The sequence below is a fragment of the Camarhynchus parvulus genome, chromosome 28, assembly GCF_901933205.1.
Source record: "Camarhynchus parvulus chromosome 28, STF_HiC, whole genome shotgun sequence".
NCBI lineage: Eukaryota > Metazoa > Chordata > Aves > Passeriformes > Thraupidae > Camarhynchus > Camarhynchus parvulus.
Genome location: NC_044598.1, coordinates 2722818 through 2745088, shown reverse-complemented (window position 1 = coordinate 2745088; position 22271 = coordinate 2722818). Strand labels below are relative to the sequence as shown.

The 22271-nt window shown below is 49.0% G+C and overlaps 1 protein-coding gene across 2 annotated transcripts; it reads left to right on the top strand.

The window, feature by feature from the left end:
* The first annotated feature begins 3206 nt into the window (after window positions 1-3206).
* On the top strand, window positions 3207-19869 carry BSG (basigin (Ok blood group)). Of its 2 annotated transcripts, XM_030966833.1 has the most exons (9): window positions 3244-3340; window positions 7508-7855; window positions 9677-9833; window positions 11845-11933; window positions 12737-12864; window positions 14207-14480; window positions 18176-18200; window positions 18919-18987; window positions 19119-19869. In XM_030966833.1, exons 1-8 carry the CDS (start codon window positions 3259-3261, stop codon window positions 18974-18976), a joined length of 1161 nt encoding a protein of 386 aa, XP_030822693.1. In that variant the 5' UTR covers window positions 3244-3258; the 3' UTR covers window positions 18977-18987; window positions 19119-19869. The 2 variants fall into 2 exon arrangements, with proteins under 2 accessions (XP_030822692.1, XP_030822693.1); XM_030966832.1 differs by lacking the exon at window positions 7508-7855 and having other exon boundaries at window positions 3207-3340.
* The last annotated feature ends 2402 nt before the right edge of the window (window positions 19870-22271 follow it).

The window sequence follows — 22271 nt, the reverse complement described above, 5'->3', positions numbered from 1 at the left end:
GTTGGGTGGTTTTTTTTGGGACACTATTTAATAAAGTTCTTCCAGGGAAGTGTTGTGATGCACGAGTGAGGTTCTGCCCAGGCTACAAGGGATTTGTGTCAGACATGGGCTGGCATGGAGCAGTGGGTGGGTGGGTTGGCTGCTCTCCTGTGGCAGCTGTGGGTCTCACAGCTCTTTCCACCTTGCACAGTGGGCAGGAGGGTCTGGGCAGGGTTGCCTGAACATCTCTGCCCTTCCTGGGCAGCACTCAGTGCCTCTGCCCTGGAGCTTTGGCCAGCCCTCAGTTGTGCCTGGGCCAAACCCTCCCGAAGGTGTTTGCCTTCTCCCTGCTCTGCAGCAGACCTGCCTGGGCAGTGCCTGGCTGTGCTCAGTGGTAACTGAGGGCGCCCCACGGGTGCCCAGGGCTGCTCTGATCCCATTTGGGTGTGTCCTGAGCTCACAGACTGGAACTGGCTGGGACATGTGAGCTCAGGAGGCTGCGGGGAGCTCCCCAGACTGTGCTGAGCTCCCAGCCCGGGGCTGGGGTGAGCAGCCTCAGAACCAGGGCAGGGCCAGGCCCTGGCAAAGAGCCTGCCTGGAGCTCCTGCCCCTGCTGCACAAAGCTCATCAGAGGGGTAATGAGCAAAACTTCCCTGGGCTGGAGTCGTGCAAATGGGATCAGGGCTTGAGTGACACCTGCGACTGCACGCGGCGAGGGCATGTGCTTTATTGCCTTAGGAAATGAGGCTAAAAGGTGAATAGGATTATTGTCGCTTTATTCAAGCCTGGCAAACGGCTTCCAAGGTCACCCAGCACGGAGCAGCAGCAGCCCTGGCTGTTTGCTTACAGCCAGCCTCTCCTTCCTTTCCTGGGGGACTGCTGTGTGCACCCCAAATCTGCATGGCTGTGCCCTTTGCTGGCTCTTTGTGACCAGTTCCCATCCCAGATCAGGGGGGGGGGGGGGCCACAACCCCCCACTTTCCAAAATTCCCCAGTGCTGGGTGCTAGAGGCTGCCCAGATCATGGGTGCCATGGGTGCCATACCCCCCGAATTTCTGCATCACAAATCCCCCCAGTGCAGGGGGAGCCCGGCCAGTGGATGAGGGTGGGAGGGACATGGGGAAGAAATGCTCCGGCAGGAAGGAGCTGGCAGATCCCTGTGGATCCCCTGGTGGGGACTGGCGCCTATGGCCCCATTGTTTTGGCTTTTCCTGCCCCCCTGCCCAGAACCCCACGGCTGACTCAGACAAGAGTTCACCTGGGGGATGGAGAAGAGTTGGAGACGAATCTGCTGTCCTGCAGAGGCCTCTTTGCCCAGCTGCCTTGTTGGTGTTTGCCTGCCCAGCCCCTTGGAGAAGCCTGATTTATCCCAGTGCTCTGCAACGGCTTAAAAACTGTAAAAATGTATATTTTATGATTGGCTTTTCGCAAATATTCAAATGAATATTATATGTGTTGTGTTAGAAAGTTGTGGTGTATTAACTCTCTTAAGTAGTGTGGGAAATATGGTTTTGGGTTATAAAAAATGTTAAAATAGAAACTATGCTATGTAGGATACTTTTTTTCTAAAAGAAAGGACTCTCAGCGAGATAGCAGCCACAGGACACCTGAATCTTTCACAGAAAGAGAATTTATTGCCCCATTATCAGGAGAAATGAACTTCTTCCCACCTCGAAGGTGATGTTGGGATTCAGAGGAAGAAGTCGACGATGACCAGACAGAATCCTGTATTTGAATGGAATTTATGCATCATGTATGAGATGTATGAAAATGCAACAGGCTGCTGTTTTTAAGGGTTAATCCTTTGTTAACGGGTGTTCTTCTTCTTGTTCTGTTTTAGGTTATACTTTTTTTAAAAGAAAGGACTCGCAGCGAGATAGCAGCCACAGGACACCTGAATCTGAGGACATCTGGGGGTCCGGCCGAGCGCGTTCCCGGCAGCTCAGGGGGCAGCGGGGCTGTCCCGAGAGCCGGAGGGGGCTGTGGGACAGGGCCAGGTCGAGCTGCTCTGTCCTGGCAGCGGTGTCCCCGCAGGAGCCATTGTCCCATTGTCTGTGCCGGACTCCCCGCGCGGAGGAAGCGCTGCCCGGTTTCCTTCCCACGCGTCCCGCTGTGCCCCCGGGAACCGCCGGGAACCTCCGGTACCTGCCCGGTGTGAAAAACGCCCAATCGCTTGTTTTTAAAATTCTAAGAGTTTAATAGGAATAAAATGGTTATAAAAATAGTAATGTAATTAGAGTAAGAATAATTTGGACAATTTGGATTAGGACAATATGAGACAATAGAATCAAAGAGTTACAGATGTCCGGGTACCTTTTTCTGGGCAGCACGAGCCCGAAAAAGGACACAGTTAACAGAGGATTAACCCTTAAAAACAATAACCTGTTGCATTTTCATACATCTCATACATGATGCGTAAATTCCATTCAAACACAGGATTCTGTCTGGTCATCGTCGACTTCTTCCTCTGAATCCCAACATCACCTTCGAGGTGGGAAGAAGTTCGTTTCTCCTGATAATGGGGCAATAAATTCCCTTTCTCTGAAAGATTCAGGTGTCCTGTGGCTGCCATCTCACTGTGAGTCCTTTCTTTAAAGAAAATTATCTTTTCTATTTTGACATTTTGTTATAACCTAAAACTATATTTACCACACTACTTAAGAAAATTAATACAGCATCACTTTCTAACACAACACATATAATATTCATTTGAATATTTGCGAAAAGCCAACCATAAAATACATGCATTTTTCACACCGGGGACCCGCCTGCCCGAGCCCCCGCTGGCTCCCCCGTGACTCTGCCCACGCGGAGCCACGCGGCCTGGCGGGCGTGCGCGTCCCGGTGCTCCCCCCGGTGCGTGCGTGCCCCGGCTCGGCAGGCACGGACACGTGCGGACCTGCTCGCCTCCCCCCCGTCCGTCCCTCCGCGCTCCCGGACCCGCCTGGGGCAGCGGCTGCACCGGGGGCACCCCCGGGACCCTCAGCCCCGCCCCCATCGCGCGTTCCCATTGGCTGTCCCGGTAAGTGGGCGTGGCCGGGCGGGACCGGCCCGAACCGGCTCGGCCCGCGGGGCCAGGAGAGAGGAGAAGGCGCTCGGTGCGATCTCCTCTCTGATTGGCTGCGCCGCGCCGAATGGGCGGGGTCTGAGCGGCGCAGCGCCGTGCGATTGGCTGAGCGGAGGGGGCGAGGGGGCGATGCTCTATGTGGCCCCGCCTCCCCCGGTGCCCCCCGCTCGCGGTTATAGCGCGCGCGCGGCGCGGCGGGGGCGCGTGCGGAGATGGCGGCGGGCGCGGCGGGAACGCGCGCGGTCCTGGCGCTGCTCGTCTTGTGCTCGATGGCCGCCGGCGCCGCGGGGACAAGTACGGACCGGACCGGGGCGAGCCGGGATGGCTCCGGGCTGGGGGGGGATCCATTCGGGCGGACCGGCGTGGCGGGGGGCTCCGGGGGGGGGGTTGGACCGAGGCGCGTCCTGCGGGGGTTCCGAGGGGCCTTGGCGGGATCCTTGCCCCGCGGGTGGGCTCCGGGCCGGCTCCGGGAGCGGCGGGCGTGGGGGGAGGAGCGGCGGCGCGGGCGCCTGCGGCGGGGCACGTCCGCGGCGGGCGGGGCCGGGGGAACGGAGGCGCCCTGGGGTTATCCGGGAATGGCCGGGCCGGGCTGGGCTCGGTGCTGCCGTCGGGCACTCCCGGAGATCGAGCGGAGGATGCGCCGCGTGCCCGGTGATCTCTTAAACCGGAGCGGCGCCCGGGACCGCGCTGGGTTGTTTTCTCCTTAGGAGCACCCAGGAGTTTATTCCCCGCAGCCGCTTCTCCGGTTTCCGCGGCTGAGGAGCAGCAACGAGTCCCTCCCGGGCTTTAAAAAACCCTAAAGGTGTTCGGGATAATCCGTGGGGCGGGTCCGGTGCGGGGCGGCGGCTCCGCAGCCCCCGGTGGGAACCGAAAGCCCTGCCCGGGGCTGGGACTCTGCAGCCCCGGTGGGCACCGAGAGCTCTGCCCGGGGCTGGGCTCCACTTTCACCCCCGCAGGTTTGGGAGGAGCTCACGGCGAACCCGGCCGGGCTCTCCCCGTGCCCCAGGTGCGGATGGAAGAGGCTCGATTCGGTCGCCGGTGCTGGCTGCTCGGTGTTTTGAATTCTTAAACAATTTGTACCCTATTCGCACTTAATTCAGCCCGGTGGAACCGAACCTTAAGACTGAAGGAGTGGGTGGATCATGGAAAGCGTGTGCTCTAATAGTTTCGTTTTACAGAATTGCGTTTTAATTCTGCAGCGTTTTAATTCTCCTTCTAAACCTCACATTTATCACCTGGAGCTGCCCAGCTCGGCCAAATCCCGCTCTCTCTGGCTCTGAGGGGTTCCTGGCATCACCCTCCAGCCTGGACTGGCACCAGTGGGATGGGGAGGAGGCAATTCCTGCCCTGGATGGGAAAAACCCTGGAAAAACCGAGCTGGCCCATCAGTTGTGTAATGCCCATGTCCTGCCTGGCCATGCCTGGGCTTGGTGCGGAGCTGTGCTGGTGCCTCCAGGGAGCAGAGTGGGGTTTAGAGAACGGGGTTTGGCTTTATGGACCAGACTGGAGGCTGGAAAGTGGAGTTTAGCCTGTGAGCAATGTTTAGGCTTGGCTTTATGGAGCAGATTGGGGGCTGGAGAGTGGGGTTTGGCCTCTCAGGAGTGTTTAAGTTTGGCTTTATGGAGCACACTGGGGGCTGGAGAGTGGGGTTTGGCCTCTGAGCAATGTTTAGGCTTGGTTTTATGGAGATTAGGGGCTGGAGAGTGGGGTTTGGCCTCTGAGCAATGTTTAGGCTTGGCTTTATGGAGATTAGGGGCTGGAGAGTGGGGTTTGGCCTCTCAGGAGTGTTTAAATTTGGCTTTATGGAGCACACTGGGGGCTGGAGAGTGGGGTTTGGCCTCTGAGCAATGTTTAGGCTTGGTTTTATGGAGATTAGGGGCTGGAGAGTGGGGTTTGGCCTCTGAGCAATGTTTAGGTTTGGTTTTATGGAGCAGCCTGGGTAGCAGCTCGCTCCACAGAGCATGGGTCAGTTTGTGCCTGGACTCTGTGCCTGCCTCAGGGGGAGGGACCCTGACTTTGACCTGGCTGTGCAAAGCTTAAGGGCAGCTTTTATAGCTATTTTAAATGGCAAAAAAAGGGTTAGATCCTCAACGATCCCCTTCCCAAACCGAGAAACAAAAGCTCAGGCCGGGCAGGAACACGGACCCAGCGGGGCTCTGGCCAGGCTCTGCCACCCCGAGCACGTCCCACTGCTGTGAACACCCCGGGGACTCCTCCCTCTGCGGGGGGAGAGGTTGTTTTTAGTTTGAAGGTGACTCTGGAGAATGTTATCTGCTCTCTCTGCCTCCCCTGCTGTCCTGCTGGCTCAGATACCAACGCTGTGCCCGGGGAGGCATCCGGGCTCGGCCCTGGGCTTTGGGAGCTGAGCCCCACTTGGAGCCTCCCACCCGCTGGGAAATGTGGCAGCAGCCCTGATCGATCCCAGTGGTTTTGTGCTGGCCATTCTCCTGTGCCTCGGGCTCCACAGGCATTTTCCCCAGCCCAGAGAGCCCAGGGAGGGCATTAATCCCATGGGAATGTGAGTGGTGCTTGCTGCTGCTTGCTGGAGCCTTTTAACCTGTTTGAACTGCACGAGGCACCCTCGAACTCGGAGCAAATAACCTTGCAGAGCTTATTTTGTCAGCGTACAGTAATCACCTTGTAGCTGTAAAACCCCTTGATCTTTACCAGCTCCCGCTTTAATTCGGGCTGCGCTCGGAGCAGACGGGGCTCACACAAAGTGCTGTGGGCAGTTCCAGGGCTTGGCAGCCTTGGGAGTGTTTGATCACAGGTCTGTGGTGTGGAAAAAAACCCTTCTGGCATGGTTCTGGGGGTGGAACCGAGCTGATAGCCCCATCCCATAACATCTCTGGGTGCCCCTGAACCTCCTGCTTGGATAAATCCGTGTCTGCCTTCTTCTAGGAGTCACCCCACAACGAGGAATCCTTTCTCTTTCAGCCTTGCTTGTTCCTCAAGAGTTTCAAAGCTTGAGTAGGAAAAGCTACTTTTCCCTTAAAAAAATGTGGAATTAATTTCTTTAGGAGTCAAGCTTAGCTTATGGGCTAACTTGTGTCTTTATTGAGTTTGAGCAAGCTTGGGTTTGTAACACTGATTTCTTCCTCTTAGGATTTCCTGTTAAAACATCTTGAGGCTTTCAAAACCCCCAAAAAACTTCTCCTAAGCCCAGTTCCTCTGTGCCTGTACATCATGGTGCATCCGTGGAGGGTTGTGTGTAATCACAAAGTGCTTTTAACTGAGCAAATTCATTCCTGGAAGGTTCTTGGGATGCCTGTTCGTACAGGAAGGATGTGTCTCAATCTCGACTCCACCTGAAATCTGGCTGGGGTGGGTCACGTAGTGAGCTCTGCTTGTGCCTGATGGTTTTTCCCCAAGTGGAGCTGCTGAGCCTCCCTTCCTGCCTGCCCTGGGAAGGGCTTCTGAGGCTGGGGCTGCTGCCCTGGAGCCCCAGGGTTGTTTGGCAGCTGCACTGCAGGTATTTAATTCCAATAGGAACCAACCTTCGGACTGGCTGATTCCAGCACTGAGCCCTCTGGCTGCGAGGGCAGAGTGAAAAACACCCAAATTCCATCCTGCAGCTGCTGCCTGTGCCTCTGGTGTGTTGGTTGCCAGTTCAGCTCTGCAGGCTGGTCTCGCCTGAGATGAAAAATCAGATTTCTCTGTTTGTATGACAACAAATTTACACGTTTCCTCACCTGCCTCGTGACATCTTGCGGTCCGCGAGAATTTTCGCCTCTCCCAAAAAAAGTTCTGACCTCGGGGTTGTGCTCAGGGGTTCCTGCTGGGCACCTTGGGGGGCTGAGGGATGGAAGGAGGGTGTGGGCTGGTCCGTGTGGCTGTGGCTGGTACGTGTGGCTGTGCCATGGCTCAGCAAGGGGGGGCCTGGACCCCGGCCAGCTCCCAATTACAGTCAGGGCAGCCCGGGGCTGTGCACTGAGGGGGAACAGACACGTTCCTCCTGGAGCCACAGGGGCTCTCTGAAGCTCTTTTCTCATTGCAGTTGTCTTAATTAAACTGGCTCTGAGAGGGCTCAGGGTCCTGCTGCCTTGCTGTCCCCAGCCTTCCACGCTGATGTGACCTGTGCAGCACCTTGCCAGAGCACAGGCTGGGGAATGTGGGGGCTGCATAAGCCCTTGAAACACAATTTGAGTGGTTTTATCGTGCTTAGGGGCCTTGGGATGTCCCTCACAGCAGGTGGGAGATGCAGTTTGGATAGTGGCACTCACTGAGTGCTGGTTTTGCAATTTGGATAGTGGCACGCACTGAGTGCTGGTTTTGCAGTGGAGATGCAGAATGCAAGCGAGCCAGGCAGAGCTCAGAGTGTGGAGGGGAGGGAGGGATGAGCACACTGATGTGGAAGACAGCCTGCAGCCTCTTCTCAGCCGCAGAGTGTTGTTTTTGCTGGTGGAAGGTGAGTTCTTGCTTTGCACTAACACTTTGCACTAATACCTCTCCAACTCATAGCTGGTTTTATAAAGTCACCGCTGTCTCAAAAGAGACTGGCTCAGGACAGCGTGGAGCTGTACTGCGAGGCGATTGGCAATCCCATCCCCGAGATCCAGTGGTGGTTTGAGGGCAACGACCCCAATGAGACCCATGCCCAGCTCTGGGATGGCGCACGGCAGGACCGTGTCAAAATCAACGCCACCTACAACCTGCACTCCACCAGCACCATCTCCATCGCCAACCTCACGGCCGACGACTCGGGCATGTACGAGTGCAGGGCCAGCAACGACCCCGACCGCAACCACTTGTCGAAGAGCCCCAAAGTCAAGTGGATCCGTTCCCAGGCGAACGTTTTTGTCATCGAACGTGAGTGGCCACACGCCGAGGCCTTGGCACTTTGCTCGGACACCGGTGTCTCGAGTCTCCCGCCGTGCTCACCCCCGCACCCGTGTCCTGAAAGCTCTCCCCACCCTCCCACCCCAGCTGTAGAAGTCAGAGACTCCCACCCTGTGTTGATGTCCCCCCAACCACCACCACTACCTGTGACTTGACCCGCTGCTCAAAAAGGGTTGTGGCTTCTCCCCGATCAAAAAATTCGCCCTCCGGCCATCCCGCGCCTTTTCCGGAGCCAAAGAACCTGGAAGCTGCTGCTTGTCCCCAAGCCTTCATTCTGTGGTCGACTCTTCCCCAACCACCACTGACCAGCAGCCCTTCCTTGCAGCTCATCCAGCTCCTTCTCCTTGCAGCAGCCCTGCTTTCAGCTCGCTTCCGTGCTGGTGAACCCAGACTCTTGGTGGGGGAAAAAAACAAATCTTGCTTTGAGGTTTGAGATGCAACCGTTTTTGAAATGGCCGTGTCTGTGTGACACCTGAGTGTTGGTGGTGTTGCTTGTCCTGTGGATGTGGCTGGGTTCCTGTGATGGCGTTCACAGGGGTCTGAGGATGAGGGAAGAGACGAGGATCTGATTCCATGTTTCAGAAGGCTTGATTTATTATTTTATGATATATATTATATTAAAACTATACTAAAAGAATAGAAGAAAGGATTTCATCAGAAGGCTAGCTAAGAATAGAAAAAGAAGGAATGATAACAAAGGCTCTGTCTCGGACTCTCTGTCTGAGCCAGCTGACTGTGATTGGCCATTAATTAGAAACATCCACACGAGACCAATCACAGATCCACCTGTTGCATCCCACAGCAGCAGATAATCAATGTTTACGTTTTGTTCCTGAGGCCTCTCAGCTTCTCAGGAGGAAAAATCCTAAGGAAAGGATTTTTGATAAAAGATGTCTGTGACAGGTTCCCACTCACAGAGTGTTGCAGCGCCCAGGCTGCTTCCAGAGCTAGAAACTTGTGAGGGGGATAAAATCCTGCTGAGGTCTCCCTGTGAGTGCTGGAGCTAGGAGAGCTGCCTTTTCAGCAGGAATGGAGTGCAGAGCTCCAGCAGGACCCTTCTTCCAGTGGAATTTGGATAGGAGGAAATGCAAGATGTCCTGGCAAGAGATGGGGTGGGAGGGTAGGGGCTGTAGTGGCACCGGGGCTGTGCAGTGGTGCTGCTGATGGCAGCTGCCTTCTTGGACAGCCTCCTACAAGTAGAAATGCCTGAGTCATCTTAGCTTGCATAATTTACTGCTGCCTGGCACATGGAGGAGGCCCAGGACCTCTGGGAGCCACGGCTGTGTGCTCTCCCTGGAGCCATTCTCACCAAACCCTTTGGGGCTGCCGCACCACCCTGTCTGCTCCCCCTTTACCACAGAGGCTCCTGCTGCCCTCTGTGCTCCCTGCAGGTGTCTGGAGCTGCTCAGGTGCTGGGAGGTGTTGACACAGGAGCTCTGTGGTGGCTCCCAGCAGCAGCAGAGCCGTGCTCTGCCCTTCAGAGTGACCTTTTCCATTGCTTATTGAGCACTGGGGCTGCAGCCGTGGCAGGGACATGGAGATTGCAGCGATGCAGGACGCAGCAGCCAGCCTGCTCCTGGGGGGAGCAGCTGCAGGGCCACCCCAGGGCTGCTCACCTGCCCTTGGGACACCCTGGTGCTGGCCAGGTCTGGTAGGGAGCTGTGTGCAGGTAAGTGGGAGCTGGGAATAGAGACAAGGAGCTCTGTGGGGTTTGCATTGCAGGTTCTCGGGCACCACATCAGCTCTGCTGTACCCTGGGTTAACTTAAATCCAATTTTTTTATCAATGCAGGTCCTGAAATTGCTACTAATGTCACTGTGGGTGCTGACAAGGTGACCCTGAGCTGTAGCATATCTGCACCACAACTCACCATCACTGGCCACAAGTGGATTCACAAGGAGAAGACCCTGCAGGAGGACAACAACTCGGGTGCTTCTACCAGCTACACGTGAGTGTCAGGGCAAGGCCAGAACCTGGGCACAAAAACAAACCTCAGGTTTTTTATCCCAGAAAGCAGCTGGTGTTTGCTGTCAGCTGGAACCAGGGCTGAGTTCTTGCAGGGGTGGGGCTAGCAGAGTTTTGGTGAGGCCCAGCACTCTCCTTCATGGGCGGAGAAAAGGGGCAGTTTTGTGCCACAAATATCCTCTTAGAAGGAGATTTCCTGATTTTAAGCAGGTGTTCAGCTGGACTCTGGCTGTTCAGTGTTCCAGAGCTTTGAAGGAGCGCTCTGGGCAGGCCACCAGCAAGAGGCTCCAGTGCACGTTTGTCACTATAGGACACAAAACAACACACGCTGCTGTTTTCAAGGTGAAAAAAGGGAAGTTTATTTTCTGACTCTTTAACATTTATAGATTTCTAAAAGTGCCGGTGGGATGGTGACAGTGTCACCTCTCCAATGACACTGGACAAACCAACAGTCCATCAAATTTCTCTTCCTCTATAAATAATGCAAAACAATAAGTTATTTACAGAAAGTTTGTTACAAGAATGTCAACATCAAAAGGCTTAGAAAATCTTTTAAAAAAACCAGAGTGACACATGTTGTTTCTACTTGGAGCTTCCCTTCCCAGAGTCCCAGAAGGAGCTGGGGGCAGGAATAGCAGCCTTATTGTGGCAGTGCAGTGAGCTTTCCTTTCTGATTACACTCAGGCCTGGCTGGCAGTGACCCAGCAGCTGTGGAGGCATCATGTCCCTTTGTGTGGCACTGCAGACGTGCCTGTCTCCCCATAGCAACAGGGAGCTGAACAAGGATTAAAGTATTTATAACCCGGCCTCCCTCGTGTGACCTCAATTCCTCAGCTGAGTGGTTTTTGGAAGTGGGAAGAGCCGTGCAGGGCAGAATTAACAAACAGCTCCTTGTCCCAGCGCAGCCATGGGACAAAGTGTGGGCCCCTTCCCTCGAGTGGGTATTACTGAGCAGCAGAATGGGATGTTTGTTGCAGGGCTGCATAATCCACTAAATCTCATTGCAGCAGCTTTACAGGAAGGAGAATGTGAGGTTTTTTTTTCTCTGTGAAGGGATCAACCCAAAGCAGCACGGCCTGGGTGATCTTTGCCATGTGTTTCACTGAGCTGGAGCAGTGATCAGAACTTGACAGACATGGTGAACATGAAACCCTCTTCTGCCACCCTCAGTGTGTGTGAGGAGCCTTGGCTTGCTGTAGGTACACAGTGCAACATAGATAAATGTTCTGCTGGAATGGGGGAAATTTGTTGTTCTGGTTTTTTTTAAGATTTTCTAAGCCTTCTGATCTTGACATTTTTGTAGCAAACTTTCTCACACGCTTTCTGTAAATAGCTTATTGTTTTGCATTCTTTTATGGAGGAGAAATTTGATGAACTGTTGGTTTGTCCAGTGTCACTGGAGAGGTGGCACTGTCACCCTCCAATCCACTGTCACTTTTGGAAAACTGTAAATGTTGGAGTCAGAAAATAAACTTCCTTTTTCTTCACCTTGAGAGCAGCGGTGTGTGTGCTCGTGTTGTTTTGTGTCCTGTAGTGACATGGGGGCACCTCACACCTGTGCCAGTGCCCTGGGGGTGTCACCCTGATTTTTTAAGATTTTCTAACCCTTCTGATGTTTACATTCTTGTAGCAAACTTCCTCACACACTTTCTGTAAATAACTTATTGTTTTGCATTCTTTTATAGAGGAGAAATTTGATGGACTGCTGGTTTGACCAGTGTCACTGGAGAGGTGGCACTGTCACCCTCCAATCCACTGCCACTTTTAAAAAACTATAAATGTTAAAGTCAGAAAATAAACTTCATTTTTCTTCTTCACCTTGAGAGCAGCGATGTGTGCTCGTGTTCTTTCGTGTCCTGTAGTGACAGAAATTTGCTGTGGAGGAGGCTGCTGATGCTGCTGGGTGTGTGATTCCCTGAGTGTGGAGGTCAGAATCTCTGGATAAGTTAAATTTTGCTGTTAAGCTGTGCTCACCTGAGTGCTGTTTTTGGCAGAATTGAGGGGACGATGGAGGAGCACTCTGGCATCTACGAGTGCATCTTTGAAGCCAACCCGCAGATCAAAGGACAAGTGAATATCTCTGGTAATTTCTTCTCTTTGCTCCTGGGGTCTGAGGGGAAGCTGTGACCTCCTGAACACTTTGCTGGAGGTTGATGACTAAATAAAAAGCTTATATTTCAGAATTAATCACTGTACAAGTTATTTGCAACCAGGCCTTTACAAAACACTAATTTAAAAGTGTTTAAAAAAAAACACTTTAAAAAGCAATAGCTTGTTGCATATTCTATATTTCATACATGATGCAAACAATCAAATTCCCACAAATTGGCCTCCCATTATGTGTGCTGACAGATGCATTACTTTTATACTGAAATTCCCATTTCTAACTGACCCAAAAACTCCCTAGGAAGATTTTGCATCATGCTGCTGTGCTTGATAGAGTTTTTAGTTTTATCATTAAAGTATATCTGACTGACAGCACCATCTATTTACAAGTCTTGGAAAGTCAACAAGATGCATTTGGAACACATATTTACAACTGAACTTCTGCTTGAAAGGTGATTTTAAAGCAGAAAGTGTCTTTTCAGCTTGAAAAAGCTGCTCCCAGCCCTGAGATCTGGCATTAAACCACCCTTCTGTGGGCATGTTCCCACAGGAATAATGGATAGAGGGATAAAGCCTGCTGCACAAATCTGTTTCAGCCATTCCTGAAGCAGCTTGAAGCACTTCCCTCTTTAAAAAATGCCAAACTAGTGAGAAGAACAACCTGACTGAGATTTTTGGGGTAGCTGATTCTGTTGAGGTGAGCTGCAGGAAGCACAAATATGTGATTTCTATAATGAGATGTCCAAATTTTATACATTTTTTTTCCCCTTTCTTGCCTAGTTCCCCCCCAGGTGACAGCATACAAGAAGTCAGAGCATGGCAATGAGGGGGACACAGGGGTGCTGACCTGCAAGAATCCCTCTTTCCCTGCTGTCACCACCTGGTCCTGGCACAAAAGTGGGCATGGGGTAAGCGCTGTGGTTTGCTCTTCTCCCCTCCTGCCCAGTCCTTGTGGCACCAGAATTATTCCAAAGCTCAGTGCTCCCCAGAAAAGGGGTTTCTCAACACTGCTCCCTGTTGATGGAGTGACTAAATTATTCTTTGAATGCTTAAAAAGGTAAAATGTCCAGAAATTTCTCTCCCAATTTGGTACAAAGACACCTCATAGGAACTTTGGGGCTTCACCTCACACCTGGGGCTGTCCATTGGACAGAGGCCAAGAGGTCCCACCTGGGGAATTCACTAGAAAAGGAAGAGAATAAAGGAAATAATTGCTTTTGTGGGGTGTTCTAGCTCAGCTTTTCTCTGTAAGAGCTTTGTTATTTTGCCTTTTATTAAACTTTTTTCTGTTTCCAACACTACCTCAAAAGCCATCCTGCTAATTTTAAACCATTTGGGTTGGCTGGGCTATCTCAAGTGTTATAAGTTCTCTAAAAGCTCATAAAACCTGGCTCAAAGAGAAACCCATCACCCTGAGATCCCTCTTCTTCCTTGTGAAAAATGCCAGTCATTTGTTCTAAAATTTTAAAAGTTTAATAGTAATAGAATGGTTGTAAAAATAGTAATATAATTAGAGTAATTATAATTTTGACAATTTGGATTAGGACAATATGAGACAATAAAAACAAAGAGTTAGGGACAGTCCAGGTATCTTTTTCTGGGCAGAATAAGCCCAAAAAAGGACACACACTACTTAAGAAAATTATACAGGCTAACTTTCTAACATAACACACAGAGTATTCATTTTAATATTTGCCAAAAGCCAATCATCAAATACACATTTTTCTCAATACAGCATAACTTTCTAATAAAACACATATAATATTCACTTTAATATTTGTGAAGAGCCAATCCTATAATACCCATTTTCCACACAGCATAACTTTCTAACATAACACATACAGTACTCATTTGAACATTTGCAAAGAGTCAATCATAAAAACACATTTTTTACACTGAGCTAGTTACAACAAGTATCTTACATAGCATAGTTTCTATTTTAATATTGTGCTATGTAAGTATACAGAGCATATTATAATAATATACTACAGCCTAAAGTAGTGGTGTATTTACCATGCTACTTAAAAGATATTAATACAGCATAACTTTCTGACATAGCACAGAGTATTCATTGTAATATTTGTGAAGAGCCAATCATAAAATACACGTTTTTCACGCAGCTTAACTTGAGCCAATCATTTTTCACAACACAGCATAAAACTTCCTAACATAACAGAGTATTCATTTGCGTATTTGCCAAGACCCAGTCCTATAAATCCCCGTTTCTTTCCCCATTCCTCCTCCCTGCAGCGCCTGGAAAACGCCTCTGGCAGATACATCATCAAGTCCAGCGGCAACAAGACGGAGCTGAGGATCCTGAAGCTGGACATCGAGCAGGACACGGGGGATTATTTCTGCAACGCCACCAACCCGCTGGGCACGGGCGATGCCACCGTGAACCTGCGCGTGCGCAGCCGCCTGGCCGCCCTCTGGCCCTTCCTGGGCATCGTGGCGGAGGTGCTGGTCCTGGTCACCATCATCTTCATCTACGAGAAGAGGAGGAAGCCAGACGAGGTTCCTGACGGTAAGAGGCAGCTGGGTTCGGTGAAAAAAGCCCGGTCGCTTGTTTTTCAAATTTTAAAAGTTTAATATGTATACTTTTTATATATATATATATACATATATATATACTTTTTAAAATATATATATATATACTTTTTAAAATATATATATATATACTTTATATATATATATATTTATATATATATTTATATATTTATATATATATTTATATATATTTTATATATATAAATATATTTATAATAATATTTAAATAATATTTATATATATATATTTATATAATATATTAATAATATATTTATATATATATTTATATATATATTTATATATATATATATTTATATATATAATTTATATATATAATTTTATTAATAATTAATAATTAATATAATATAATAAAAAATATTATATAAATAATTTATATATATATATATATATATATATACTTTATATATATATTTATATATATATATACTTTATATATATATATACTTTATATATATATACTTTATATATATATATATTTATATAATATATATATATATATTTATAAAATTTAAAAAATTTAAATATATATATATATTATATAAAACTTTATATATATATACTTTATATATATACTTTATATATATATACTTTATATATATAAATTATAGCTATATAAATTAGAGATATATATATAATATTTTATATAAATTATATATAATATATCATATATAAATTTTTATGAAATTTCTATAAAATTTCTATAAAATTTCTAAATTATATAAAGTAGAATAGATATATTTAGATATATATATTCTAATTTATATAATATATTCTATATATAATATATTTTATATATAATATAGAATATATATAATATATTCTAATTTATATCATTATATTATATAAAATATATATTCTAATTTACATTATTTATACACTATAAAAGTAGTAATATAATTAGAGTAATAATAATTTGGACGACTTATATACTATATATAGTGTATATATATTTTTTGTAATTCATATAATTTATACACTATAAAAATAGTAATATAGTTAGAGCAATAACAATTTGGACAATTTATATACTATATACAGTGTATATAATTTTTTTATGAATTTATATAGTTTATACACTATAAAAATAGTAATATAATTAGAGTGATAATAATTTGGACAATTTATATACTATATATAGTGTATATATATTTTTTTATGAATTTATATAGTTTATACACTATAAAAATAGTAATATAATTAGAGTGATAATAATTTGGACAATTTATATACTATGTATAGTGTATATATATTTTTTTATGAATTTATATAGTTTATACACTATAAAAATAGTAATATGATTAGAGTAATAATAATTTGGACAATTTGGATTAGGACAATATGAGACAATAGAAACAAAGAGTTACAGACATCTGGGTGCCTTTTTCTGCGCAGCATACTCCGGGGGTAGAGGGCATCCTTTGAATCTGCTAATCCCTTCTGGAATGCCAGGACTGACAGACAGTGCTGGGAGGGGAAAGGAGAGGTGACTGACACACCTGGCAGGGAATTATCAGGGGAGGGACCCGAGGTTCTGGGGTAAACCCTGAAATCACACCAAACACTGCGGGAAGATCCAGGGGTTTGCAGCTTGCAGGGGGTTCTGAGGTCCCTCTCTCAGAGCAGGGGTGGTTTGAGGGCACTTGAGGAACCAGTCTGTGCTTCAGCCACGAAGCTGCTGGAATTGCACTGTTTGTGGCAGTGCTGCAGTGAGATCTGGAGCAGGAGAGGATTCTGAGCAGGTCAGCCTGACCCTTTGTCTCACCAGTTCCTCTCCTTGAGTGTCTGCAGGGCTGGGTTTGCTTTGGCAGCTCCCACTCTGGACAAGGTGGTTTGTAAATAAGTTACCAGAGCTTTTGTGGTGCTGCAGAGCTGTGTCAGTGGCTCTGTAAAACTTGTGTTCAGTTCAGGATGTTTTGGGTCATCAGATCCGCACATCCTGGATCTCAAAGACCCGGTGCTATCTTTAATCTGTTCTGGAAGCAGCAGCTCCTCCCTTTCCTTATCGCTGAGGATCTGCATTGTGTCAGCTCCTTTATCTGATGCAGTTAACAATGCAGTGTGAATTCTCTGCATCCTTCCTGCCCGGGACCCTGCAGAGCCCCTGGACCCCTGCAGGAACAGGCTCAGGAGCAGAGCAGCACAGGGGATAAATGTCAGATCCCTGCCCTGATTGCAGGGCTTGCAATTCCACCAGAGGCAGTTTCACAAGCAGGTGTTTTGCCCTCTGACACCCCTGATGTCCTAAACATGCTGTAGCTGCATCTCCTAGCAAAACCACGTTGTGATCAGAGCTGTAGGAGATGCTGTGACAGACAGGTGAATGTCCTGAAATGTTCTGATGCTCCTTGCCAAGAGCAGCTCAAGTTCCCAAATGCTCATGGATGAGGAGACAGCATCACACCCCTTTGGTAACCACACATGGCTTTACATTGCCCTGGCATAATTTGGTTTCTTCTGCCCCAAAATCTCTGTAGCTTTGCCCCTACTTCCCTGGTATAATTTGTTTTTTTCTGCCCCAAAATCTCTGTAGCTTTGCCCCTCCTGAGGGGTGACAGTGAGGCTTGTCTGTGCCAGCTCCTATAGGAATGTGCTTCCTGTTGATGGAGTGACAAAACTATCTTTTGTCCCCTTAAAAAGGAAAGAAGCCCAGAAGTTTCTCTCCTCCATTAGGTGAAAAAAGCCACCTCACAGGCCTGGGGGGCTTCACCTCAAACTTAAAGACAGAAACTAAAAAGTCCTGCCTGGACAATTTACTAGAAATAGAAGTGAACAAATAAACTAATGGTTTTTGTGAGGTGTTTTACCAGGAGCAAGAACCTCCTGCACCTCGCTCAGTTTTCCTCTGTTTGTTCTTTTGCCTTTTATCAAACCTTTTTTGTTTCCAACACTGCAACAGAAGCCATCCTGCTGGTTTTTATGCCTCCAAAGGTAGCTGAGCTATCTTGGGTGTGTTAGAGAACACGTTCCCCCCAGAACTTTCTGTGAGCTGGACCCTGCTGGGATGGGGTGGGGGCAGTCTGACCTGTCTTAGGGCTGATATCCTTGCTGGTGTTACCTATCCACTCTTCCTTTCTGTGCTGCTGGGTGCCACCTCTCGTGGTAAGTAAAGGTAGTTCCAGCTGTGTGTCCCTGTCCTCTCACCAGCCACGGGCAGATCCTGGTGCCCAGGGGACCCAGGGCTGGAGAAAAGGTGATGGGAGAGCCAAGGAGACACCTGGAGCCTCCTGTTGTGGGGTGGCAGACCTCAGGGAGCTGGTGAAAGGCTGCAGGGCTTGGCAGAGGTGTTTCCTTAGCCGTGCTGCTCAGAACGTGGTGTGCAGTGTTTGTTTTGGTAGCACAACGTGTGGGGAGGGAGGGAGGGCTTCCTGCTGCTGCTGCTGCTGCTTAAAGCCTCGCTCCTGAGACATCCTGTTTGGCTTCCCCTTTACCTGCTGGGAGTGTGCTGGGGGCTGGGAGCCATCCCAAGTCCTGGGGGTGAGCACAGGAGGTGGATCAGGGCAGCTGATCTCACCCTCCCCAGTTTTAGGTGGTGAGGAATGGCTGCCTGGAGCGCAGCTCCCACTGCTCTAAGGAGAAGCAGAGGTCACTTTGTATGTCCTCTTCCCTGACTGTATTTTGTTTTCTCTTTTCTGTGCTGTCCTCATTGTGAAGATGATGATGGAGGCTCTGCACCACTGTGAGTACCTTTGCCTGTTCCTGTTTAGCCAGATTTCTACTGGTACATCTCATCCAGCCAGGGAATCTGCTCCAAAGATAAAAGCTTTATGCAAAGATAAAAGCTTTATATGTAAAGATAAAAGCTGGCTGGTGTGGTGGTGTTCACAGGGGTCTTAGGATGAGGGAAGAGATGAGAATGTTGACTTCATGTTTCAGAAGGTTTGATTTATTATTTTATGATATATTTTACATTAAAACTATACTAAAAGAATAGAAGAAAGGTTTTCATCAGAAGGCTAGCTAAGAATAGAAGAGGAAGGAAATGATAACAAAGGTTTGTGGCTCGGGTGCTCTGTCTGAGCCAGCTGGGCTGTGATTGGCCATTAATTACAAACATCCAACATGGGCTAATCTAAGATTTACTTGTTGCATTCCACAGCAGCAGATAATCATTGTTTACATTTTGTTCTTGAAGCCTCTCAGCTGCTCAGGGAGAAAAAAATCTTAAAGAAAAGATTTTTCATAAAAGATGTCTGCGACAGCGTGGGATAATCTTCAGTGGGGGGAGATGTCCCCCCATGGTTCATTGAATGTCCCCACACATCCCTGGGGTGGCACCAGAGTCTGACCCTGCTCTGGGATCTGATCTGCACCCTCTGTTGGCCATTAATGGGTGAGGGGCGCTGCTGGGGGAACTCTGTGCTCTCCCTTTCCTCACCTCCCTTCTCCCTCCCCAGGAAGAGCAATGCCACAAACCACAAGGACAAGAACGTCCGCCAGAGAAACGCCAACTGAGGGAGGGCCAGGTGAGAGCCTGGGGCAAGAGCAGCAGGTCTGACCCTGCTGAGGCTCTCTGGGAGAAGCCAGAGCCCCTTCTGGCCCAGCTCTACCAGCCCACTGCAGTTTATCTAACTGGCTTTTCTTTCTCTCCTGCCAGGTGACGTGTAGATGAAGAGCTCGTCTGGACAATTATGTTTTCTTTTAATTTTTTTTTGGTAAAATAGCACCATGGAATATTCTAGTGCGTCCTTGAGATTCAGTTACTTCACTTTCTAAGGAAACTTAAATTGTAGAATATAAAATACATTTTTTTTTTTTTTTTTTTTTTTTTAAAGAGTCGTGGGAGGGTTTTTTCTACCTGTAAGTGTAAATCCTTTGTTCCTGGTAGTCTAGGTCTCTTGATTGTCTCTGTCCTAGGTTATTTCATGTTGGTTCAGAGTGGGGAGGGAGGGTGGGAATGCAGCTGTGTCCCACCTGTTTGTGGGGGTGAGGGAGGAGCTGCTTTGGTGGCTGTTGGGAGATGACCTGAGAGGGTTCAGGAAGGGGTTTTGTGTCTTTCCCAGTGCATCACCAGGAGCAAGGCTGCACCTCTCCCTGGCCGGGGCTCCCAGTCAGCTCCTGCCAAGCTGCTCTGGGTTACTGTGCAGCCAGGAGCTGGATGCTGGATAAATGATTGCTGTAACTTATTCCATGGGTTGTTCATGTCTGTGCAGTGGGGAGGGGCAGGCTGAGCTGGGGCTGGGGGGGGTGATTTTAAGGTTTCACAGCTTTGTGCTTTGTGCTTGAGCCATGGGCCTGTGAGCAGACAGGTGCTCAGGGGAGTCTAACACCTTTACTGCTGGTTAGCATTGAACTGTTCCATCTGTTAACACTTCACAAATAAAGATGATTCCTCTCTCTTTTTTCCACCTCTGGACTCTGGTCTCTGTCTGACCCTCTGGGCTGCAGAGCACGATGCTGTGTCTGGGTTTGGTGCCAGCTCTGGCTGCCCTCTAATTGCTGAGGCGATGCAGCTCGATGGGTGTAAAGCCTTCAGGAGGGGAGTTCCCTGCTCTGCAGAGCCTGCAGCAGCCTGGGTTTCCTCTGTGGGACAGTCTCCCCTTGCCCTGCTCCACAGCTCTTGTGCCTGTGGGGCCAAGGATCAGCCCCAGCCTCGAGGAGCCCCCCCAGGCCCTGCTGTTTGTGTGTCTCACACTTCTCCAAGCACGTTTTCTAGGTTTATTTGGGGTTTTTTTCTGCCCTCTATAGTTGGAGAGAGCAAAGTGTGAGACCTTTGGGCACAGAGCAGGGCCCTGGGGCCAGGACAGGGTCTGGTGGGGACTTCAGCCAGCATTCCTGCCCTGGAGTGAGGCAGCAGAGCCCGTGGGGTGGAGAGAAGCTGCCCTGAGCTCCCAGCTGGCCTGAGGGGCTTCATTCTGGGTACGACTGAACCACGGCCTTGCTCTGAGATGGAGCAAAGGGGGAGCACGGCTGGGGTGGCCCCCCTGTGCCCAGGGAGGTGGTGGCAGGGCTGGTGGCAGTGCTGACAGCCTGGTGCTGTGGTGGATGGGTCTCCTGCCAGTGTCCGTGCCTTGCTGTGCCCCGTAAATGGGTTATGCAAGGCGTTCACAGCCCTGGCCTTGGTGAAAAATCGACGCGTGGTTTCATCTCCTTCACGAGAATTTTGGATCTTGTCTGAGCCTGCTCTGGGTCACAGCACACAGCACCACTTGTGCCTTTTGTTTGGCTGGGCAGGGACGGGACAGGGCAGGGGATGGGGCTGGCATCGTGTCAGGTGTCCTGGTGAGCTGTGGCACAGCCCTGGGGCTGCCACATGGAACCTCGGGCAGGGGGGGCACAATCAGGCCCTGCTGTGGTGCCCCATGGTGTTCCAGAGGGAGGGAGCGTGTGCTCTGAGCTCCCTGCTTCTCGAGGAGAGCCCTGAGCTGCTGCTGCTGCTGATTTTCTGGCTCCAGCATCTCCAGCCTCACGTTCAGGTCCAGCTCAATCAGTGTCTCCATGGGGTTTAAATTAAAGGCAACAACAGAAGTATTTAATTTATTTAATTTCCCTATTACAAATGAATAAACAGTATGGAACTTCTACAAATTAGTTCTTAGTTTAACTAGTATTTTGTTTGATGCCTCTATGTTCATGCACACGTGAGCAAAAAAAAAAATTATTTTTTCCTAAGAAATATTCAGAATAAGATACCAATAAAATGGTATTCAGTATCTCCTCCTCACTTGTAATTAGGACATAATATGTTGAATACTGCTCCCATTGACTTCTAATTTCATGAACTAGATAGAATACATGGATGAAAAAAGCTTTTTTTCTCCGTAGCAGTATATCTTCCATGTGAAATGTTTAACATGATTCAAACTTAGGTGCTCAAATTCTGTTCCAGACTCCTCTGGCCCAGTTCAATGCCTGGTTAATCAATGGGAATGTTTGACTTTCCCGTGGCAGAGGGCAGGAGGTGCCGGTCCCGGTGTTCTCCCAGAGCATCACCCCCTCGGCGGTGCCCGGTGTCCAGCTTGGGGTGCTGAGGTGCTGTTGAAGATTGCACCAAGATGTTTTCCATTCCCATCTGTATAGCAGATTACCTTGTCAAGTGGGCAGTTTGCCTTATCTCTCTCTTTGAGTGACCACATTCACACCGCCCTCGGGAGGGGACGTCTGCTGATAACAGACTATTGAATGTCGCTGCATGGCTGATAAGAACTACAGCATCCCATTGGGAGATGTGAGCCCAGAGGGAGGAGCCAAGCATTCCTATCCGGATATAATCTGGAGATTCTGGAACACCAGCATGGCTTCTCCACGGGATTTCCCAGAGGAACAGCAGCTGCCTCTTCCTCCACTGGATCTCCAGAGGAAGAATACATCCTTCTCTACAGGATCCCTGCTCCAGCAGAACCACCCCTGACACTGCAGGAGGGCTGCAGCCACAATTCCAATGGGACTGCTGCCAACACCCTGCCCCACAGGGTGTCAGCTTGGGTTCTGACTCTGTCAGTGTTGTTCTAGTGGACTGCATTGTTTATTTTTTCTTTTTATTTCTTCCCTATTAAAGAACTGTTATTTCCTGCTCCCATATTTTTGCCTGAGAGCCCCTTAATTTAAAATTATAGCAATTTGGAGGGGTGGGGAGGTTCACATTCTCCATTTCAGGGGAGGCTCCTGCCTTCCTTAGCAGACTCCTGGCTTTCCAAACCAAGACAGGTGCCGGTTCAGGGTCTCCATCCCCGGCTACACCTCGGGGGGCTCCCCCTGCCATCAGCTGGGTTCAGAGGGGGCTCAGCGCTGGAGCGATGGGTCCTTGGTG